The sequence below is a fragment of the Cydia amplana genome, chromosome 11 (assembly GCF_948474715.1).
Source record: "Cydia amplana chromosome 11, ilCydAmpl1.1, whole genome shotgun sequence".
NCBI lineage: Eukaryota > Metazoa > Arthropoda > Insecta > Lepidoptera > Tortricidae > Cydia > Cydia amplana.
The window spans coordinates 292,714-311,808 of record NC_086079.1 but is presented as its reverse complement, the minus strand read 5'-3'; the positions used below and the strand labels follow the sequence as shown (position 1 = coordinate 311,808).

Below are 19,095 nucleotides of genomic sequence, written 5' to 3'. Positions count from 1 at the left end.
GCGATGGGATAACGTCCCATAGAAAATTTGAATTTCGCGACTTTTCCTACTGACAAGATTTGCTTGATCATCTATAGTTTACTTGGAGGATGAAATATCATCAGAAGAGGAAAATAATCGTAGTACGGAATCATTTATTCAAATCTCGTGTCATTTATTCAAAATGGCGTCACCGCTATCTAATAAAACGTTCACGAAACTATCGACAAGGTCATGACGGCCGTCATCTTACGTTACGTTGACAATCAACGTAACGTAACGCCGTCTAGGAAACCGCGCCATCTTGTTTACATAGACAACGTTCTAGTGACGTCAGTCAACGCTATATAGCGGCCGTAATATGACGGCACCGTTTTCGGAGGAATCCAAAGCTTTAGGAACAGGTATGTTGCGGATGCGGATTTTTAAAGGCTCACATCCGCGGATGCGGATGTCAAGATAGGTTCATAAAATACGTCAAATATTACATTTTAGTCATTTTTATTTCAAAACACCGGCCAAGTACGAGTCGGACTCGCGTTCCAAGGGTTCCGTAAGTACGTTAAGTACCACTCGCGCTTGACTGCTCATTTCTAATAGGTTTTTTTGGCTAATGACTAAATTACCTAGCAGTCTGGCACTTACGCCGATGCTAAGACGTTCCTGTACCGACCTGTTGCACATCCGCATTAAACTCCGCATCGATTTTATGCGGATGCATATGTTGAAAATAATGCGGAAGTTCCGCGGTTGCGGATATTCGCAACATCCCTGCTTAGGAATGGTTAGCGCTTAGCGAAATTATATTAGTAACAGTCGTCGCTAGATGGCGCTCATTGCAAACTCGCCAACAGGAGACCAGTGACCAACTTGAAGCAAAGAGTAAAGTAAGTATTGACACAGAATAAGTAATAGTACTACCGTACAAAAAGGACACTTCCTACAAAACCGAAGTTTGACAGCGATTTAGGGTCGAATCATGATATCTCTTTCTATCTATATGGCACTATCCCTTTCGGCTATTTAGGGTTGTCAAAATTCAAGTCATTATCACAGGGACGTCAAGTTGCGCCAACCCTAATAATTGCTCGGAGCAATGCAGAGTCGAACGGAGCCGAGTTTGCCCGAAGTCAGGAGTGTCTCCCCACTGGTACTGACTTAAACTCTACAATACAAAAGGTTTGGTTTCTGGGCATCATTATATTAATCCTTTCTGAAGTTTCTGAACAGGTGGTACTTATAGGTATAGTGAATGCAACAAATTGGTGGAACATCACTTTAATAACTTTTTTAATCAATACATACCATATTTACTCATGCAAACAAAAATGCATTTAATTATATTTTCTATGATTTACATAAATAACCTAATATAACATAAACAACCAAATACCCGAAAAAACTATTCTTATACATATTTTTTTATTATTTAATTTAGGTAGCTCCTTAAATATATGATTATTTTTATACTATATGAAATTTAATAGTATAAAAATGTATAATGGGTTCATTGGAATGAAATTAATATGTAAATACAATTATTAACAGTGTTTTTCGGAATATGTATCATCGCCATCGAGATATATCGGAGCGGCCGAGGTGCTCAAATATATCTGAACACGCACTCCTTGAAAATGACAATAGTAGGCGTGTAAATATCTAAATATTTGTGAGCACCTTGGCCGCTCCGATATATCTGATGCCGACTGTACCACTTGGTATTATTAAATCAAGCTTTACCTACTGTCATAGGGTTCCAAAAAATGTAGTATACAGAGAAATTAATAATTTTTAACTTCAAAATGTATACTTAATAAGAAAACCTAAGTATTCCTAACCGATGCAAAGTCAGAATTTCGTTGGTAGATAAGGTCAGGATTTCTTCGAAACGCAACATATTATAAATGTTATAGCCGTCTGCATTAAAAGTTCAGCGACCACACATCAAACAGAGAGGGTTGCAATAGTTCTAAAACGTTCCGTTTAGAAGAAATCCTTAATAGACGCATTTACCTCGGTTGACCTTACATTTACTTATCACTTGAAATCGGCTCAAGTACGAAACTCTCGTAACTCTGACGCATAGACTAGGAATCCTCTAGACGGAGTTTAACCTGTCCTATCCCAAGGGCTCAAATATGAGCCACAAAATAGATACAGTACAGAAGTCAATCACATGTATGTACTTCACTTTTCATACCTACGCTCGGCGGTCGCTCTAGGGTTGTCAACTATGATTTATGCACAAAAAACTATCGTGGTAGTGGCACTCGTATCTAGTAGTGGCCGGGGCGGGGTGCTTACCTACCTACCTAACTGTTCTGTTTAACGTTAAAACGAACCATCTAAATACAAGCAGATACCTACTTACCTCTCTGAAACCACTGGTAGCTTAAAAAACGACAATTCACCATTTAATGTTGAATTTAAACAACCGTCCACTGAACAGTTATAATAACTTTTTTTTTTGTTTCTCCATTATTGCACAAAAAAGTTGACAGACGCGTGTCTCAAGCGGATGGCACTCGCGCTCGCACTGGTCCCAACCGGTCCGAGATATCGTGTCTGTGAGCAGTGTCTATGTGTGCGTTGCTCGAGCGCACTTTGTATGTAGATTGATTTCTGTACTGTATCTGTTTTGTGTATGAGCCGTAAATAAATTTTCCAGATTTCCCACGAATTTCAAAACCTCCCACGGCTCAAATGGTGAGCCATACTGGGAGACGACGACAAAAAAAATACTGGGGTGCGGGGGACGAGGTGAGCGAGTCCCGTGCCGTGATTGGTCCGTTCAAAGACACGAACGTCACATAAAGACACTTTGACTTGAAAATGGAGTAAAACTACCGTATATTTGTAGCAGAGAGGGTAGCGCTACTATGCTCAGTCTAGAGGATGTCTTGTCTGTGCTCTGACGTCTCTGACACACTACGATAGTATCAACATGCTAAGGTGTCCGTTTCTACCGATAGTCCTTGTCCTTACAGTCGTCGTTGGTCGCGTCGATGCTGGCGACCAGCTTCTCGATGCCGAGGTTCGTCCAGTCCTGCGTCAAGTCGTCCAGGTGGTTGTCGAAGTCGACGAGCGCGCGCTGCACGTCGCTCTGCAGGAGCTGCGAGACAGTCTCCAGGACGTACGGGGTTTCTGGAAGGGGGTAGTGAGATATAGTCCGTAGATTTGAAGCTGGCCCCGAACGGCTTATCCTTTGTCTATTGTTAAGTAAATCGGCACGTGCCACTCCCTGCATAAAAAATGGTTCAATCACTTGTAACTGGTTATTGAATTACAACTCCTATGGAAATTGCAATAAGATTCAAAATGAACAAATGGAAAAATAATTTGCAATTTCTTGTGGCAGGGACCACACAAGAAGGTAAGTTACTGAGTGCCGGCGAGTCGAACGCTACAGAACCAGTCTAAAATGTGTCATCGAGATTCGAGATGCGTAACAAAGGCGCGTTATCGGACAGCGCACCTACACTTGTGTGTTGAGCGTTGGACTAGCCCGCACTCAGGTGCCAATTAGAATTACACGACCCTTGCGGTTTTATTTAACACAATAGACAAAAGATTAGCCGTTCGGGGCCAGCTTCAAATCTACGGACTATACCTACTATGCACAAGGAAATATAATGATATCTAGCTCCAGGACGTATGGAGTCTCTAGAAGGGGGCAGTCAAGGAGAATAAAAATGAAGATACACTGAAATGCCTGATGGCAGTCCAATAAAGTTGCTATAACCCTATAACATTATGTCCTTTTCACATTGTAATATAATTTATGTAGTTAGTTAACACCTGTATTGGTAATATAACAGATAATACTTGTTCCCATCTAGATATAGTACAGTCATCATCAAATAAATGTTGTTGTTGTTTGTGCTAGGGCATCCCAGAGGTGCTTAGGACCACAAGATCCTTCCACGCCTTCCTGTCTTGATCAAATAGATAGTGATGGCCAAGGTGGCTAAATATTTCTACAGTAACGTACTTTGGTGTGCTAATATTTGTAATGCTAATGTATACTTCGCCAGCTATATTATTATGTACATCTGTGAATGTCAACCACTGTGTGTTGTACCAATTTGTACATACTTATTATTTATATAAAAAGAAAGTCACAACTATCAACAGTAACAATAAATACGGAGAAAGAACAATAGCATATATAGCACCAAGATTATTTAACGAACTACCCATAAATTTAAAAAACACTAAACGAGAAAAATAAAAAGAATTTACTAAATAAGTACTATCTTGATGGAGTCTCAACATAAACTTATCTACATAAAGCATACATACATATGTATGTATGTATATATATATATATATATATATGTGTATATATATATATATATATGTATATATATATATATATATATATATATATATATATATATATATATATATATATATATACCTATTCATATTGGAGCGGCTAATAGATGACGAAGGACCAGCGGAAGGAAGCGCAGCCCGAAGATAAGATGGGGCTATGGCTATGTATGAATAAATTATGGGATTAATGGGCCGACCTTACCTGCATGTAATTTTCATTGGTTTCGTTTCATTTTTCACAGGTTCTGGGAGCTTGAGGAAGTATCCGCTCCGCCCGCTCAAAGTCAAGATGACCTTGAATGCGAGGATTACTTTCGCACTACCACCACGCGCGACACTAGTGGTAGATATACTGTCGCATTGCCTTTCCGAGATGATGTGTTCAAGCTTGGAGAGTCGCATTCTGCTGCTAAGAGGCGCTTTCTTTGCCTCGAAAGGAAGCTAGAGTTATCGAGTATGTTGCGTGCCGCCTATGACGATATTATTCGTGAATACGTCAGTAAGGGTTACATATCGGAGGTAACTAACTCCATGAACGCCTCACCAGCCATCGCATACATAGTTCCTCACCATGCTATCGTGCGCGAGGACAAAACGACCAAAGTGTACATGGTCCTGGACTCGAGTAGCAAGACAAGTACAGGCCTGTCGTTGAATGATGTTTTGCACTCAGGGCCCAACCTAAAGGGGGATTTGTTTTCAATCCTTCTAAACTTTAGCTTATCCAAAATAGCGCTTTCGGCCGATTGCCGTCAAATGTTTCTACAGATTGGCGTTCGCGAAGCGGACCGCCAGTTTCAGCGAATCTTATATAGATTCCGCCCGGCAGATCCCATTACTACATACGAGTTTAATCGTGTGTGTTTTGGCATGAAGTCGAGTCCCTATCACGCGCTCCGCGTCGTCCGTCAGCTGATTGCAGACGACGGGCATAAGTTTCCCAAGGCTGCAGCGATTGCGTCCTCCTGTACTTACATGGATGACGTATGCTTTAGCATTATGTCAGATGACTCGCAACAGCAGGATGAGTTTGTTGCTATTGCCGCGGCTAAGGAGCTGATTGATCTATTCAAATGCGGTCAATTTGATCTTGTGAAATGGACCTGCAATTCAGACGCCGTGCTACGTGAAATACCTGCTTCGCATCGGGCTTCCGTAGACATTGAAATTGACCCAGGGGTCTCGCAAAAGGTTCTTGGCTTATGTTGGAATAAATCTGGGGATTACTTCCATTTCAAAGTGAAAGAACCAGACTCAACGTGCACTAAAAGGACGATCTTGTCCGCAGTGGCACGTCTATGGGATAATGTGGGCTTAGTAGCTCCAGTGGTCTTATATGCAAAACTCCTCATCCAGGAGCTTTGGTTGATCAAATGCGACTGGGATGAGACTCCCCCACCCCATATTGTGGATTTATGGGAACGATTCCGTTCGGAGTTGCCTAAACTCAATGAAATCCACATACCGCGCCATCTTGGAGTAGTACAGGGTTGTACTATAAACCTTTTAGGCTTCGGTGATGCATCTGAGCGTGCATATGGAGGTGTAGTATATCTTCAGGTTCTAAAGGGAGACGAAGTGACTGTCCGGCTGGTGTGTTCCAAGTCGAAGGTCTGTCCCCTTAAAACAGTCTCCGTCGCGAGGTTAGAACTGTGTGCTGCGGTCCTCCTGGCAAAGCTCATGCGGAAGGTGCAAGATAACTTCGAATCCCGTTATAACATTAACGAGATCTACGCGTTTACTGATTCGAAGGTTGCCCTCTGCTGGATTCAGTCATCACCACACCGCTGGCAAACGTTTGTTGCCAACCGGGTAGTTAAGATTATCGAAGCTATTCCGGCCAGCTGCTTCTATCATGTGGCGGGCTTGGAAAATCCCGCGGATTGCCTGTCCCGTGGACTGACGCCTGCTAAGCTAGTGGATCATCCTTTGTGGTTCACGGGACCAGCTTGGGCTTCCAAGCATCCATCAGAGTGGCCTTTAAGGGAGCTCGATCGAGAGTCCATCGGTGAAGTGCCAGAGCTTAAACCTCTTACACACGCTACAACTACGGATGTGTCAGAGTCGCCACTTTATTCGCTCGCTCAGCGGATATCGTCGTGGTCTCGATTATTGCGCATCATCGTATACGTGTATCGCATTCTTAAACCGAAACCGCGCTCTACGGCACTTACTCGATCTGACTTAGAGTTCGCTGAAGGTAAAATTCTTTCATCGTTACAAAGTCAACACTTTAGTGACGATATTGACAAAATTAAGAGCAAGAAGTATTGCTCACCGGCCTTACAAAAGCTAAAACCGTTCATAGATAAAGACGGTCTGATTCGTGTTGGAGGCCGACTATCAAATGCTGACTTAGAATATTCGCAGAAACACCCAATTGTGCTTCCGCGACGTGATCATGTAGTTAATATGATTGTTGATTACTTCCACAGAAAGCATTTGCATGCTGGTCCTGAGTCATTGATGTCTATACTTAGGCTTCAGTATTGGATACTGTCGGCTCGTCGTGTCATTCGTGACCGCGTTTCCAAATGCAACACGTGTTTCAGAGCGAATCCACAATCGTCTTTCCCACTCATGGCAGACTTGCCGAGCTGTCGCGTGAATCAGGTAGATAAACCTTTTACGCATACGGGGTGTGATTATGCAGGTCCTTTGCAATACACACCTACTCGTGGCAGAGGAGTCAAGAGTCGCAAGGCTTGGTTATGCATTTTCACTTGCCTCACGACGCGCTGCCTTCCTATCGAGATAGCGACGGAATTGAGTACCGCTAACTTCTTGGCTGCTTTAAAGCGCTTCTTGGCGCGGCGTGGCCCCGTTCAATGCATATATTCGGATAATGGGACTAATTTTACTGGCGCCAATTCTTATATGCGAGACCTCTACAAGTTTTTGGACGAGCAACGTCCACATCTTGAGATGGAGCTCGCGGAGAACCGTATTGATTGGAAGTTTATTCCTCCCGCTTCTCCACACTTTGGAGGCGCATGGGAAAGTATGGTGAAAATAGTCAAAAATCACCTTTTTAAGGTAATCGGTACGCAAATATTGTCATATGAGGAACTTCTGACCACGCTTGCGCAGATAGAGGCTCTGGTAAATTCACGACCACTGACAGCCCTGAGCAGTGATCCCGCTGAACCGTCAGCTCTCACCCCGGCTCATTTTCTCAACACTGCTCCGCTGTTGTCTTTACCTATTCCATTGGTGGAGTCAGGAAATTTACGTGACCGACATGCCCTCCTGGATAAGATAGTGCAGTCTTTCTGGCAGCGATGGCGTGCAGAGTATCTGCATCAGTTGCAGTCTCGAGCTAAATGGACCACGTCATCAGTTCCTATCGTAATTGGCACTGTGGTTGTTATAAAGGTAGATAATGCGCCGCCATTTTCGTGGCCTTTAGGCGTTGTAGAGGCAGTACATCCTTCAAAGGACGGCTCAACCCGCGTTGTCACTGTCAGGACAAATAAGGGAAGTTTTGTACGCCCTGTCGTGCGATTGTGCCCACTGCCTAACCAATAATATGTACATAGTATAATTCGTTAGGATAATACTTTTCTTTAGTTTGTTATTTCGCTATTGTTGTGAATGTTCGTTTAGTTAGATGAGAAGGGTTATCTCTTACTTTATTTAGTTTTGTTTCCTTTAAAGGAACCCTTTAAAGCCGGGGGGGAATGTTCGCGCCCCTTTTCATTCATTATCATTCACATTCATCCATATCGCTCACTCTTTCTTTCATAAATATATTCGACCTCATTTTTCACATCACCCGCCTTTTCTGCCGACCTATCAAACCGCAAATAAAAAGTAAACAATTAAAATATTGACATTGCTGTCATTGAGCAAAAATACATCAATCAATATAAACTATTATGAAAATACGTTTCGCGTGTGAATAATATAGAGGTTAAAAGAGAACGGAGAAGGAAGAAGGAATAACGAACCACATTTCTGGCGGCCGCCGAAACCAATGAAAATTACATGCAGGTAAGGTCGGCCCATTAATCCCATAATTTATTCATACATAGCCATAGCCCCATCTTATCTTCGGGCTGCGCTTCCTTCCGCTGGTCCTTCGTCATCTATTAGCCGCTCCACATATATTTCTCAATCTGTTCTCCATATCAATGTAATAAATATAGGTAAATAATCAATGTTAAAACGTTATAATAATAAAAAAGCTTTATAATAACTACATAATTAATATATCCATCAATAATTGAAATACTCTTACCCGAAGTTTTTAACTGAATAAATTAGATCATCCTGTAACCGCTGCACGCCCCACCCGGTGCATACTCAAACTCGGTACTCAATTAATGGCATACGCCTTAAGGAAAACCTGAGCCGCTTAAGACTTTCTTGACACGTAAACCGCACAGCGATAAGGAATGCACGGCCGATTGTGTACTCGAGTGGGAGCTATTTAGTTATACCCGCTAATTTATCTCTTGTAGAATTTAAGTAATCTCACTTGTAATTTTATATAAATATCGATTATCCCATGTATCACAACAATGCTTAACGTAAAATGTATCCACGAATGTCGTGTCGGTACAAACCCGATAGGGTTTCACGGCACTTTTCTGTTTGATTTATTATAAGATTTTAGTATAGAATAAAAAAAAAAAAAAAAAAAGTTACATGAAAAGTTATTATGTAAACTTTATTGCACAAAATACACAACCGGCAGATGAATACTTACGGAACAGCACTTTGGTGGCGTCCTTGAGTTTCCACTTTCCCTCCACGTACTTGTGAAGCTTGATGGCCGGTGTGTCCAAGTGCTGCACCATTTTCCTGTTGTCCACCTGAAAACGTTTTATTCTAAGCTGTGTCCCGTCAAAACGATACATGTGAAACTGGGAGCAAAAACTTAATTATTACGAATATGCATAGTTCTTTACTTCACTGAGAAAATTGAGACCTATATGTGCCAAGGTCTACAGGTAATCAAATAAGTAGATAACTTAGGATAAATTAAACATTATGTTGCCATAGTAGCATCTTACCTTTTTTTTTTGTTAGCCTGGTTTAGTGTCCCACTGCTGGGCAAAGGCCTCCCCTCCCTTCCTCCACTCAACCCTTATCTTACCTTTATCATATTAAAACTCTTCATAATGAAAAGGTCAGTTTTTTATAAGCCAGATACTAAATAAACTGTTGGTTGTCCTGCTTTTGTACTAAAGTAACAGATTGGTCAGACAATGTGTTGCAAACAAACCTTCAAAAATCCACCTGGCTTAAATTAGCTAGGAGTCAAAGCCATTTATAAAAACAATATGGTTAACCCTTTATCAGGCAGATGGGTGTCAGAAATTATGCTAAATTTAACTCTATCACTTTGCAATAGTTCAAAATCATAGTTTTTTCCGCAAAGTCAACAAACGAGGCCTACGAGTACGCTCAACGCGGATTTGATGCTGTAACTAACTGGCTAAAACTGCATCTACTAACACTGAACTCCGACAAAACGAATTTTATAAGATTTTCCATGCGGAAAACAGATCCGGTCGCACATAACCTCAAACTTTACGCACATAACTGTAAGGAAAACTCGAATAATCTCTGCTCATGTCAATCTCTAGCTATTACTGACAAAATCAAGTATTTGGGAGTCATGATAGACGAAACCCTCTCTTTTAAATATCACATTGAAGCATTGTGCAATAGAGTTCGAAAGTTAATGTTTATATTTAAAAAACTTCGTTCAATCGCTGATTCAAATTTAATCAAACAAGTATACTTTGCGCTTTGTCAATCGATACTAACTTACTGCATCTCGTCTTGGGGTGGCACAGCTAAAACTACACTACTAACCCTAGAAAGAGCTCAAAGAGCCTTATTAAAGGTAGCCACTTCCCGCCCATTCCTATACCCTACTGACCTCCTTTATAAATCATGTGAAGTACTAACTGTTCGTCAATTATATATATTAAGCACAGTACTAAAGCAGCACGCCAGAACTCCTTTCAACACTGATTATAGAAATAAAAGGCGCAAAGATATTATATGCATGCAAACCGTACAAAGAAAATACGTATTTTCATCTAGATTCTTTGTCTTTTTGGGCCCATTTTTGTACAACAGGTTAAATGCAACACTAGACTTATACCCACTTAGCTAAAGTCCGTCAACCAAATCTTGTCAGTAGTAAAAGGCGGCAAATTTGAAAAATCGCGGGTTAGCAACACTGTGTTCAAATAATTCCAAAACGCGTGTCATCTGTGTTTCATCTGTGGAATGTGGATAGTGAATGACAGCCGTCACCTTATTTGTTTTCATTTGGTTTTCATTCTGAATCGTTTCTGTTTCAAGAGATATTTCTGCTGTCACCATTAAATACCAATACATTAAATAAGAATAAGCAAAGCTAAGGGGCCTACAATGTACAATCATGCTCGTTGATGGTAAACATTACTAAAAATTGAGGTTATGACAAGTACTGGAAGAACTCTTTCGAACTTTTAAGATTATGTCCAGTTTTTTTGTTTTAGGGTTAAAAGGCATAAATAAAATTAAAACGTATGCCTAAATCTATCCAGCAAGACCATAAATTGTGTCCTGGAAACCGTCCATAGGCCCACATGTCTAATATTTTCAGCAATCAGTTGTGACTATTTACAAAGGTAAACCTTTTAAACAGTATTAAGAGCCTTGATTATATCGCCGTTCTTTCGCAATATCTAGCTAATCCATACATGTTTGTTGCAGGATTAAATCTTGCCCAATATAAGGCGTTCGTAGTAGGTAGTATCTCTTCAGACAATACTTACCTATGGCGGTTTATGTACGTGTACAACGCAACCAAGTCGAAAAATAAACTTATTATTTAAAAATGTAACAAAAATATTGAGAGCAATGGAACAGATTATTCTTGTAAAAGTTGTCATTATGTTAATCATCAAGAAAATAGATTATGTAGGCTGATTTGATTCATGCACTCAGTTACTGCACATATGTACCTATGGGAAATCCTAGTTTATACTTGCTGAAGTAGGGATGTATCTATTTAAAAGAAGTTTTAAGTCGCTGTACATACCTGTTTGTTCAATTACTTTAAAAGAAGTTTTAAGTCGCTGTACATACCTGTTTGTTCAATAAAAGAAAATAATTTATTCAGCGTGCATATGAAGCACTATTAGTAGTAACTTAAATCTGTTTTATGCTTAAGATGCAATAGATTACTACAGAGTAACATTGGTAACTTTTTTATTATATTTTTTTTTTCAATTAATGACCTGAATTATAGTGTAAGCTAAAGTGACCCTTATCTTATTTACCTTTAAATTAAATAAACACCCAAATATCAGTTGTTTTATTTTTAATATGTATATTGTACAATATATACCAATCAAAAAAATTACACAGGTATGTCATATTCATCCAGAAGAGTACACTAATTTACATTAACAAGTGGCATATTATATTGTAAATAACAAATATATGCACTATCTTATTATCTGCATTTTGATATGATTTTATTTTAGTAAACTTAGAAGACATAGATAGGGAACAAAGAGAATATAAGCACTACGATAGGGAGTTGTTTTTGATATCTTCAAATTTAAATTGTCCGTCCATGTTTCAAATTTTTTCAATAAACCGCGAGCGACAATTTGAATTGAAGTACGCAGGGCGCGCTCAGCGGAAAAAAAATATTTTGGTTCGATGTACATTGCTGCTTTTCTTAGCGCAATACTGCTCTTTGAGTGTTGCCCTACTTTAGTTTGCTTTACATTGCTACTGACAAGATTTGGTTGACGGACTATATGCTTGTTGCAAGAATACTCTACGACGCGCCTTTCAAAAAATGACGTACGATGATACAGAGAACTTACTAATAGTCGTAAAATGATTACCTACTGCCTACTGTATTCTGATATTTAATACTTAAGAACCTACTTTTTTGTTTAGGTAATAAGACTTATATTGTGTACTACTTATAGTTTATAATTAAGTGAATAATTAATAAATAGTTAATATTGTCCTTCGCTGCCTGAAACACAGGGAATCCTAGTTCAGGCATTTGTAAATCACTTGTCTTTATAAATTCTTAGTCTTTAAGAGCAACCACTGTACTATACTTTTCTCAATAAATTATTTGTATTTGTATTGTATTTGTATAGTGGGATGTTCCCTCTGGCTTAATTGGCTATCAAATTATTACAATAACACTGCCAATCTGTGGCCCTTGGGGCATACTTGAAGCAGTAAATATCCTAAAGTAACGGACATTAAGCAACATACCACCACAAACACAGCAGATGGGAAGTGCTCTACTATCTTTTCAGCAATCTTCTGTCCCGGGCACTTGTCCACCGAGTTGTCGTGGAAGTTTTCACACGCCGCGTAATAGCCAGCGATGATGCGGTTATTGGCCTGTGCTACTGTTTCTATCTGAAATATATATAAAAAAAAAAACTAAATAGCTTGTTGTGTTTTTCTTAATTAATTGCTTATGATAAGCTGCTGCTTTATAGGGAAATAAATAAATGAAATAATCAATTAAATTATGTTATTACTTTGTAATAACAACCAACTCCGAGTGAATGAAACCTTAAGATGATAGTGTAGTGGGGAGTGATACCCTGCAGTGACCGCTTCGCACAAGAATGGTACAGGCAGACGCTAGGACTATATAGTCAGTGTCGCCTAACTATGAGAATGTTATATATTTGAAATTGACGAAAAATTGACATGGTAGGGAGGATGTAATACGGGAACTGAGAAGCTCATCTAAGGAACATGTCTAATGTGAAACATGCATTGCCAAACATTTCCGATCCCCACCCTTTTCCAATATTATTGTTCTTCACTCATTGACAATTCAATTAACCCACGTGCAAATTTTCCCCAATGCAGTTCCGGTACTTACATTTATATTATCGACACACGATGCGCGGCTCTAACGTTACGCTTATAAAGTTTACGTACCGACAAGCGCTTACGCCGTTGACCTAGAGACTATTATTACTTAATCCGCGCGGAAACAGTCCTTGTCGGTCTGCACTGCGGACAGTCCATGCGGGCCGTTGTCTTGTATAAACGACTTCTTGTACAGCCTAGTGCGGTGATATTACGTCATGAATCGATATTGTTTAGTGGTTGTTTTTAATGATAAAGACCTTTATTTTTAACATTGTCGTGTGTTAAAAATATGTTAATTTTTGGCATTTTCGAAATAAATTTAAGTTGGATAAGAACAAAGCCAAATTGAGAAGATTTTTACCATAAATTGTAAATATCGATATCACTATTTGCAATCCCTAAACTTTTTATTCGTTGTTTACTTAAAATTTGCTCTGGCGTGTGAGTGAGCGTCTTTGCGGACTAGGTCCGGCGGCCAAAAGGTTAAAAACACTAAAAGCTATTATACTTCTCCACAAGTTTCTAACTAGGTAAAGGAATGTGAACAAAGAACAGTTAAATAAATAAGTTTACTATTATACTGCTTCAATCAATCAATATTAACCTAGAAATTATAGTGACAAGCTCAATTGATGTGATGACCCTTCATGACAGGAAATGTGACCCCCCTACTATATGAGGCTCCCATGATCATATAGCACTAGTAATGGCATTTACTATGTTATGTATCAATCTGATGTTCCTCGCAGTAAAAAACAGGAAGAAAATATAACTCTTAAACCTAAAAGTAAACCATGGTATTACAGAGAATGTTAAATCGTCAAAATAGTCAAAATACCTGTGTGAGGGCGATTTCTGCCATAGGTGACAAATAATGGCTATGATGGAACAGGGGCACGGTGTCCACAATATCCAGGTCCTGGTTTTTGGCCCCATCTCGAATTTTTGTGGCGTCTGCCAGAAGCACCCCGTTTACTGCACAATGCGGGTATTTGGCTGCGTGTAGTATGATCTTAGCGTAAGCTGTGGTTTCTAATGACACTTCGCCCATGTTTGAGAATAAAATAATATATATTTATGTGATCAAATATTATATTTATCGTATTTTTATCAAGATATCCGATCCGGATTTTTAATGAACCACAGACTATAAAACCGAAGAATCCGAAGATGTCAAATTATACTGTCATCACTGTCATGTTAGATTGTTAGATAATCAGCAGGTGATATTAGAATTTTAAGCAGTTTTACATTTAACTTAAATAGCACGAATGTTGCAAACAATTGCCAGTTTCCCCACTTTGTGGTAAATAAAGAGAGATAGGAAAGCACGTAAAAAGAAATGACATTTGACTATTACTAATAACATTTACAAAAATATTTTTTTAGGTAAAAAAATTGTCCAAGATACTACTTTATTTATTTATTTGTACAATTTTATTTTATCTCATTTGCAGATTTTGGGGAGTTTACTTTTTAAAACCTGGCAACTTTCGCTTCAGCTCATTGACATTGACAGTAACAACTCGACCAAAATCGACTTGTTTTCATCGCTTTTCAATAGCAAAAGCCTATCTATTATTCATGATTTACATCCGCTAAATAATTAAGCCGTTCTACTATCCATAATGGATCAGTACGACACATCCCAGCTTACGGAGTTTCCGCGCTTCGAGCCCGAATCATCCCAGAGCGGGGTATCAACGTTCTTTAACAAATTGTGGAAGTTTCCGATCTTCTCGCCCAGCGAGACGGGCGAGAGTCAGAACAAAGCCGTGGGAGACGGTAAAGAGGGGTCTCCGCAGGACGAGGATGTGAACAAGCAGGAGTACGATGATAAACCGGAACAGGCGAGCTACGCGGTCGAATTTGAAGGACGAAGTTTGCAGAATGTTTTGAGAAGGATCAGCAGTCTTGTTGCTTTGGGGTCTAGCGTAAGTACTCATTATTGAATCTACTTCTAACTTGACAAGTTACTACTTACTTGGTTGTACATAATACTTTTATTCCCTTGCCTTGACACAGTTGCAAATGAAATGAATGAGTATTCAAGTCAGTGAAACGGAACATTCGTAAAGGCGCGCGAATATTTGATAACGGCTAATCATTTAAAATGAAAGAGATAGCATAATTACAGTTTAAAATTGCCTAATCAATTACGCCCCTTGTTTAGTAGTTATGTTCAAAGATTTACAGACTTGAAAACTAATTGGCAATCATCATACTTATTAAAATTAGACAAGTAAACATTTAAGTTAAGTGTACAGCAATATAAACAGGATGCGTAGGGTATGTTCTGATTGTTCTGTGATAGTTAACAAGCTTATATTGTGGCATTGAGACAAAAAATACAAGCTTTTATTTAACTTGCCCGTTAGTATGGTTGTGGGTCAAATCTTAGACTGTTTAGTAATTATTTCCACTGAGATTGTGTACAAGAGTTTCAAAAGTGGTTACTCATAAGAGTACATCTGAATGTCATATTTAATATTTAATTTATTGCATAGTCATGAACATAAATTACATAATAAGATGTCTGTCAAATTAAACCAGTTTGGCAGCACTGGCTTCCCACCAACACTGTAAATGTAAATAAACCAAATTTGCATATTTGTATTGACCACAGAGTGGTACGAAGTACTCGGACACGGAGCTGGCGCGCTACTGGATGCCCGACGACATATCTCGTGAATGCTACGAGTGCGCGGCGCGGTTCGGAACGCTGCGGCGGCGGCATCACTGTCGCGTGTGCGGACAGGTGTTCTGTGGGCGCTGCTGCTCTCAGCGAGTGCCAGGTACATAATAGTGTTGCCAGACTCCAGGCCGTCGACATCTCCAGCAACTCCCGATGATGCTGCGCTAAAAACTAGAGCTTTGTAATCTTGGTGTTCTTTAAAGAGCTTCTAAAAGGAAACTACAGTCTCAAACACAAGAAAACAATAATGGACACATGCATCTTACCATGCCTTACATACGGTTCTCAAACTTGGGTGCACACAAACAAGAACAAATTAAAGATAAGAACATGCCAGAGAGCAATGGAAAGGAGCATTCTCAGCATAAAACTAAAGGACAAGGTTAACAGCAAGTACATCCGATCCCAAACAAACATCATAGATGCACTCGAGTTTGCGCTGAAACAGAAGTGGAGATGGGCCGGCCACATAGAAAGATTGACAGATGACAGATGGACCAACAAAGTCACAAAGTGGCCAGGACCCCATGGCAAAAGGAAGGCGGGAAAACCCATAACAAGATGGTCCAGGGATATCATAGCCACAGCTGGAGAAAATTGGCTAATCAAGGCTAAAGACCGAGAAAGGTGGAAAGATATGGAGGAGGCCTATACCCGACAGGGGTCCTTAATATAGTAAAATAAACAACAATAATAATAGAAAACTTTTATTATGCAAACTATTTAAGGAAAAATAAAAGGCTTAAATAAAATAATAAAATAAATCTTGGTGTTGGTATGTTAATTTATATTTGCATACTTGTATTTATTTTCATGGTGGGAGGATGCGTACCAGAACATTAATTACAGGCAAAAAATAGGCAAGTTAATATAACAGGTTAGCACGTTATTGTATCATGGATTAGCAAAGCAATCTTCTTCTTGTTATTATTGTTAAATATCGCAAAAGTTCTATCTGTGTAGCTTGTAACATGCTTACAAGAATATTTTATCAAACGAATTGGAAATAAACTTTGTTTCTTAATCTGTATAGGGCAGATATTTGGATGCGCGGGCGGGCTCCGCGTGTGCAACTACTGTTGTAATGTGGTGCTGAGCTACCTCCGAGAGAACGAGGCGGGCGAGATCTCGCCGGACCTCCGCTCTCTTCAGGAAAGTCTACAGGTATAGTTCAGCCTAATCCTAAGGCTCATCCATACAAACGAAAAATACAAAATTTGCCTCTCTAATTTAAACTCCTATGATTTAGGGAATAGAGTAGATTTTGTTTTACTTGAAAATGAAACGAAATGAAACAAATGCAACTCTGTTCTAATTGAATATGATTTCAATTTCATAAAACTGAATAAGTACCTTGTAGAACCTTGAGCCTTAGGAGGCTAAAATATACGTTCCACTGCCGGGTACAGGCTTCCTGTCTTGCTATATAGACTAAAGTCCCCACGTTGGTCCAATGCGGGCTGGCAACATCACATCCACCTTTTACATTTCTTTGCGGATGTATGCAGGTTTCCTGACGATGTTTTCCTTCACCGAAAAGCTAGTAAACATCAATTACTACTCACGTTGTCTGCTCAGCCGGTTCAGACGCACTTTTAGCAGTGCAGACATTAAATGTGCCGTTTTCAACCAAAAGGTACCACATTGTCGGTTGTCGATAAGCTCGATTTCAAATTAATTCAACCGACAATAGTACCCTTTTGGTTGAGAATGGCACAAATGTTATAAAATGACAGGCCAAGTTCCCGGACAACAAGGCGAACGCGAAGACCCGCGACAACTACATGTTCGCGCGCGAGGAGGAGCGAACCGGGGCCCGGGAGCCCCTGCCCGAGCTGCTGCCCGCGCTGCGCGCCGCGCTGCCGCTGCTGCAGCACAGGTACACTCAGAAACAAATGTTACCGCTGCTGCAGCACAGGTACACTCAGGAACAAATGTTACCGCTGCTGCAGCACAGGTACACTCAGAAACAAATGTTACCGCTGCTGCGGCACAGGTACACTCAGAAACAAATGTTACCGCTGCTGCGGCACAGGTACACTCGGAAACAAATGTTACCGCTGCTGCGGCACAGGTACACTCGGAAACAAATGTTACCGCTGCTGCGGCACAGGTACACTCGGAAACAAATGTTACCGCTGCTGCGGCACAGGTACACTCGGAAACAAATGTTACCGCTGCTGCGGCACAGGTACACTCGGAAACAAATGTTACCGCTGCTGCGGCACAGGTACACTCGGAAACAAATGTTACCGCTGCTGCGGCACAGGTACACTCGGAAACAAATGTTACCGCTGCTGCAGCACAGGTACACTCAGAAACAAATGTTACCGCTGCTGCAGCACAGGTACACTCGGAAACAAATGTTACCGCTGCTGCAGCACAGGTACACTCAGGAACAAATGTTACCGCTGCTGCAGCACAGGTACACTCAGAAACAAATGTTACCGCTGCTGCAGCACAGGTACACTCAGAAGCAAATGTTACCGCTGCTGCAGCACAGGTACACTCGGAAACAAATGTTACCGCTGCTGCGGCACAGGTACACTCGGAAACAAATGTTACCGCTGCTGCAGCACAGGTACACTCAGAAACAAATGTTACCGCTGCTGCAGCACAGGTACACTCAGAAACAAATGTTACCGCTGCTGCAGCACAGGTACACTCGGAAACAAATGTTACCGCTGCTGCGGCACAGGTACACTCGGAAACAAATGTTACCGCTGCTGCAGCACAGGTACACTCAGAAACAAATGTTACCGCTGCTGCAGCACAGGTACACTCGGAAACAAATGTTACCGCTGCTGCAGCACAGGTACACTCAGGAACAAATGTTACCGCTGCTGCAGCACAGGTACACTCAGAAACAAATGTTACCGCTGCTGCAGCACAGGTACACTCAGAAACAAATGTTTCAGGTAGCAATCATGTACAGAGAGTTCATAGTGAGTTCATAGTATAGTGTTGGAGATTTCCCCTTCTCGGAAATATTCCCTTCCCTAAGGGTGAATATTGGGGAAGATTGTCATTTTTCGAGTAATGTTCCCCAACTTGACAGTAACTTGACATGCACTTTCAATCGACTTGGTGGTGAGTAGTTGACAGAAGTAGATCAACAGAAACGTCGTTGGATAATGTAACAACATGGATTTTCCTATATTTAATTCTGAATAGGGTCATGAATTCAAAACAGAACTTAAACTGAA

The 19,095-nt window shown here is 40.3% G+C and overlaps 2 protein-coding genes across 2 annotated transcripts in view; one reads left to right on the top strand and one right to left on the bottom strand.

Moving 5' to 3' along the window:
- Window positions 1-2,903: 2,903 nt before the first annotated feature.
- LOC134651990 (ER membrane protein complex subunit 8/9 homolog) lies at window positions 2,904-14,329 on the bottom strand. The gene is made up of 4 exons (XM_063507140.1): window positions 14,033-14,329; window positions 12,574-12,723; window positions 9,029-9,134; window positions 2,904-3,123 (listed from the first exon to the last, which is right to left on the bottom strand). The coding sequence occupies exons 1-4, from the start codon at window positions 14,243-14,245 to the stop codon at window positions 2,942-2,944; spliced, it is 651 nt and encodes a 216-aa protein (XP_063363210.1). The 5' UTR covers window positions 14,246-14,329; the 3' UTR covers window positions 2,904-2,941.
- Window positions 14,330-14,730: 401 nt separating this feature from the next.
- The window catches only part of LOC134652289 (putative 1-phosphatidylinositol 3-phosphate 5-kinase), a 78,626-nt gene continuing 74,261 nt past the window's right edge, over window positions 14,731-19,095 (top strand). Inside the window, exons 1-4 of the mRNA XM_063507461.1 lie at window positions 14,731-15,128; window positions 15,821-15,989; window positions 16,923-17,053; window positions 17,626-17,768. Of these exons, the coding sequence (XP_063363531.1) occupies window positions 14,823-15,128; window positions 15,821-15,989; window positions 16,923-17,053; window positions 17,626-17,768 (749 nt within the window). The 5' untranslated portion in view covers window positions 14,731-14,822. The remainder of the gene's footprint in view (window positions 15,129-15,820; window positions 15,990-16,922; window positions 17,054-17,625; window positions 17,769-19,095) is intronic.

Bases quoted from the DNA above. Each gene is read 5' to 3' on its own strand.
- LOC134651990 (XM_063507140.1), bottom strand. From the start codon at position 14,245: ATGGGCGAAGTGTCATTAGAAACCACAGCTTACGCTAAGATCATACTA. The intron at 9,135-12,573 runs GTATGTTGCTTA...AAACGTTTTCAG, and splicing joins CATCTGCTGTGTTTGTGGTG to GTGGACAACAGGAAAATGGT. The intron at 3,124-9,028 runs GTAAGTATTCAT...ACCCCCTTCCAG, and splicing joins CGCCACCAAAGTGCTGTTCC to AAACCCCGTACGTCCTGGAG.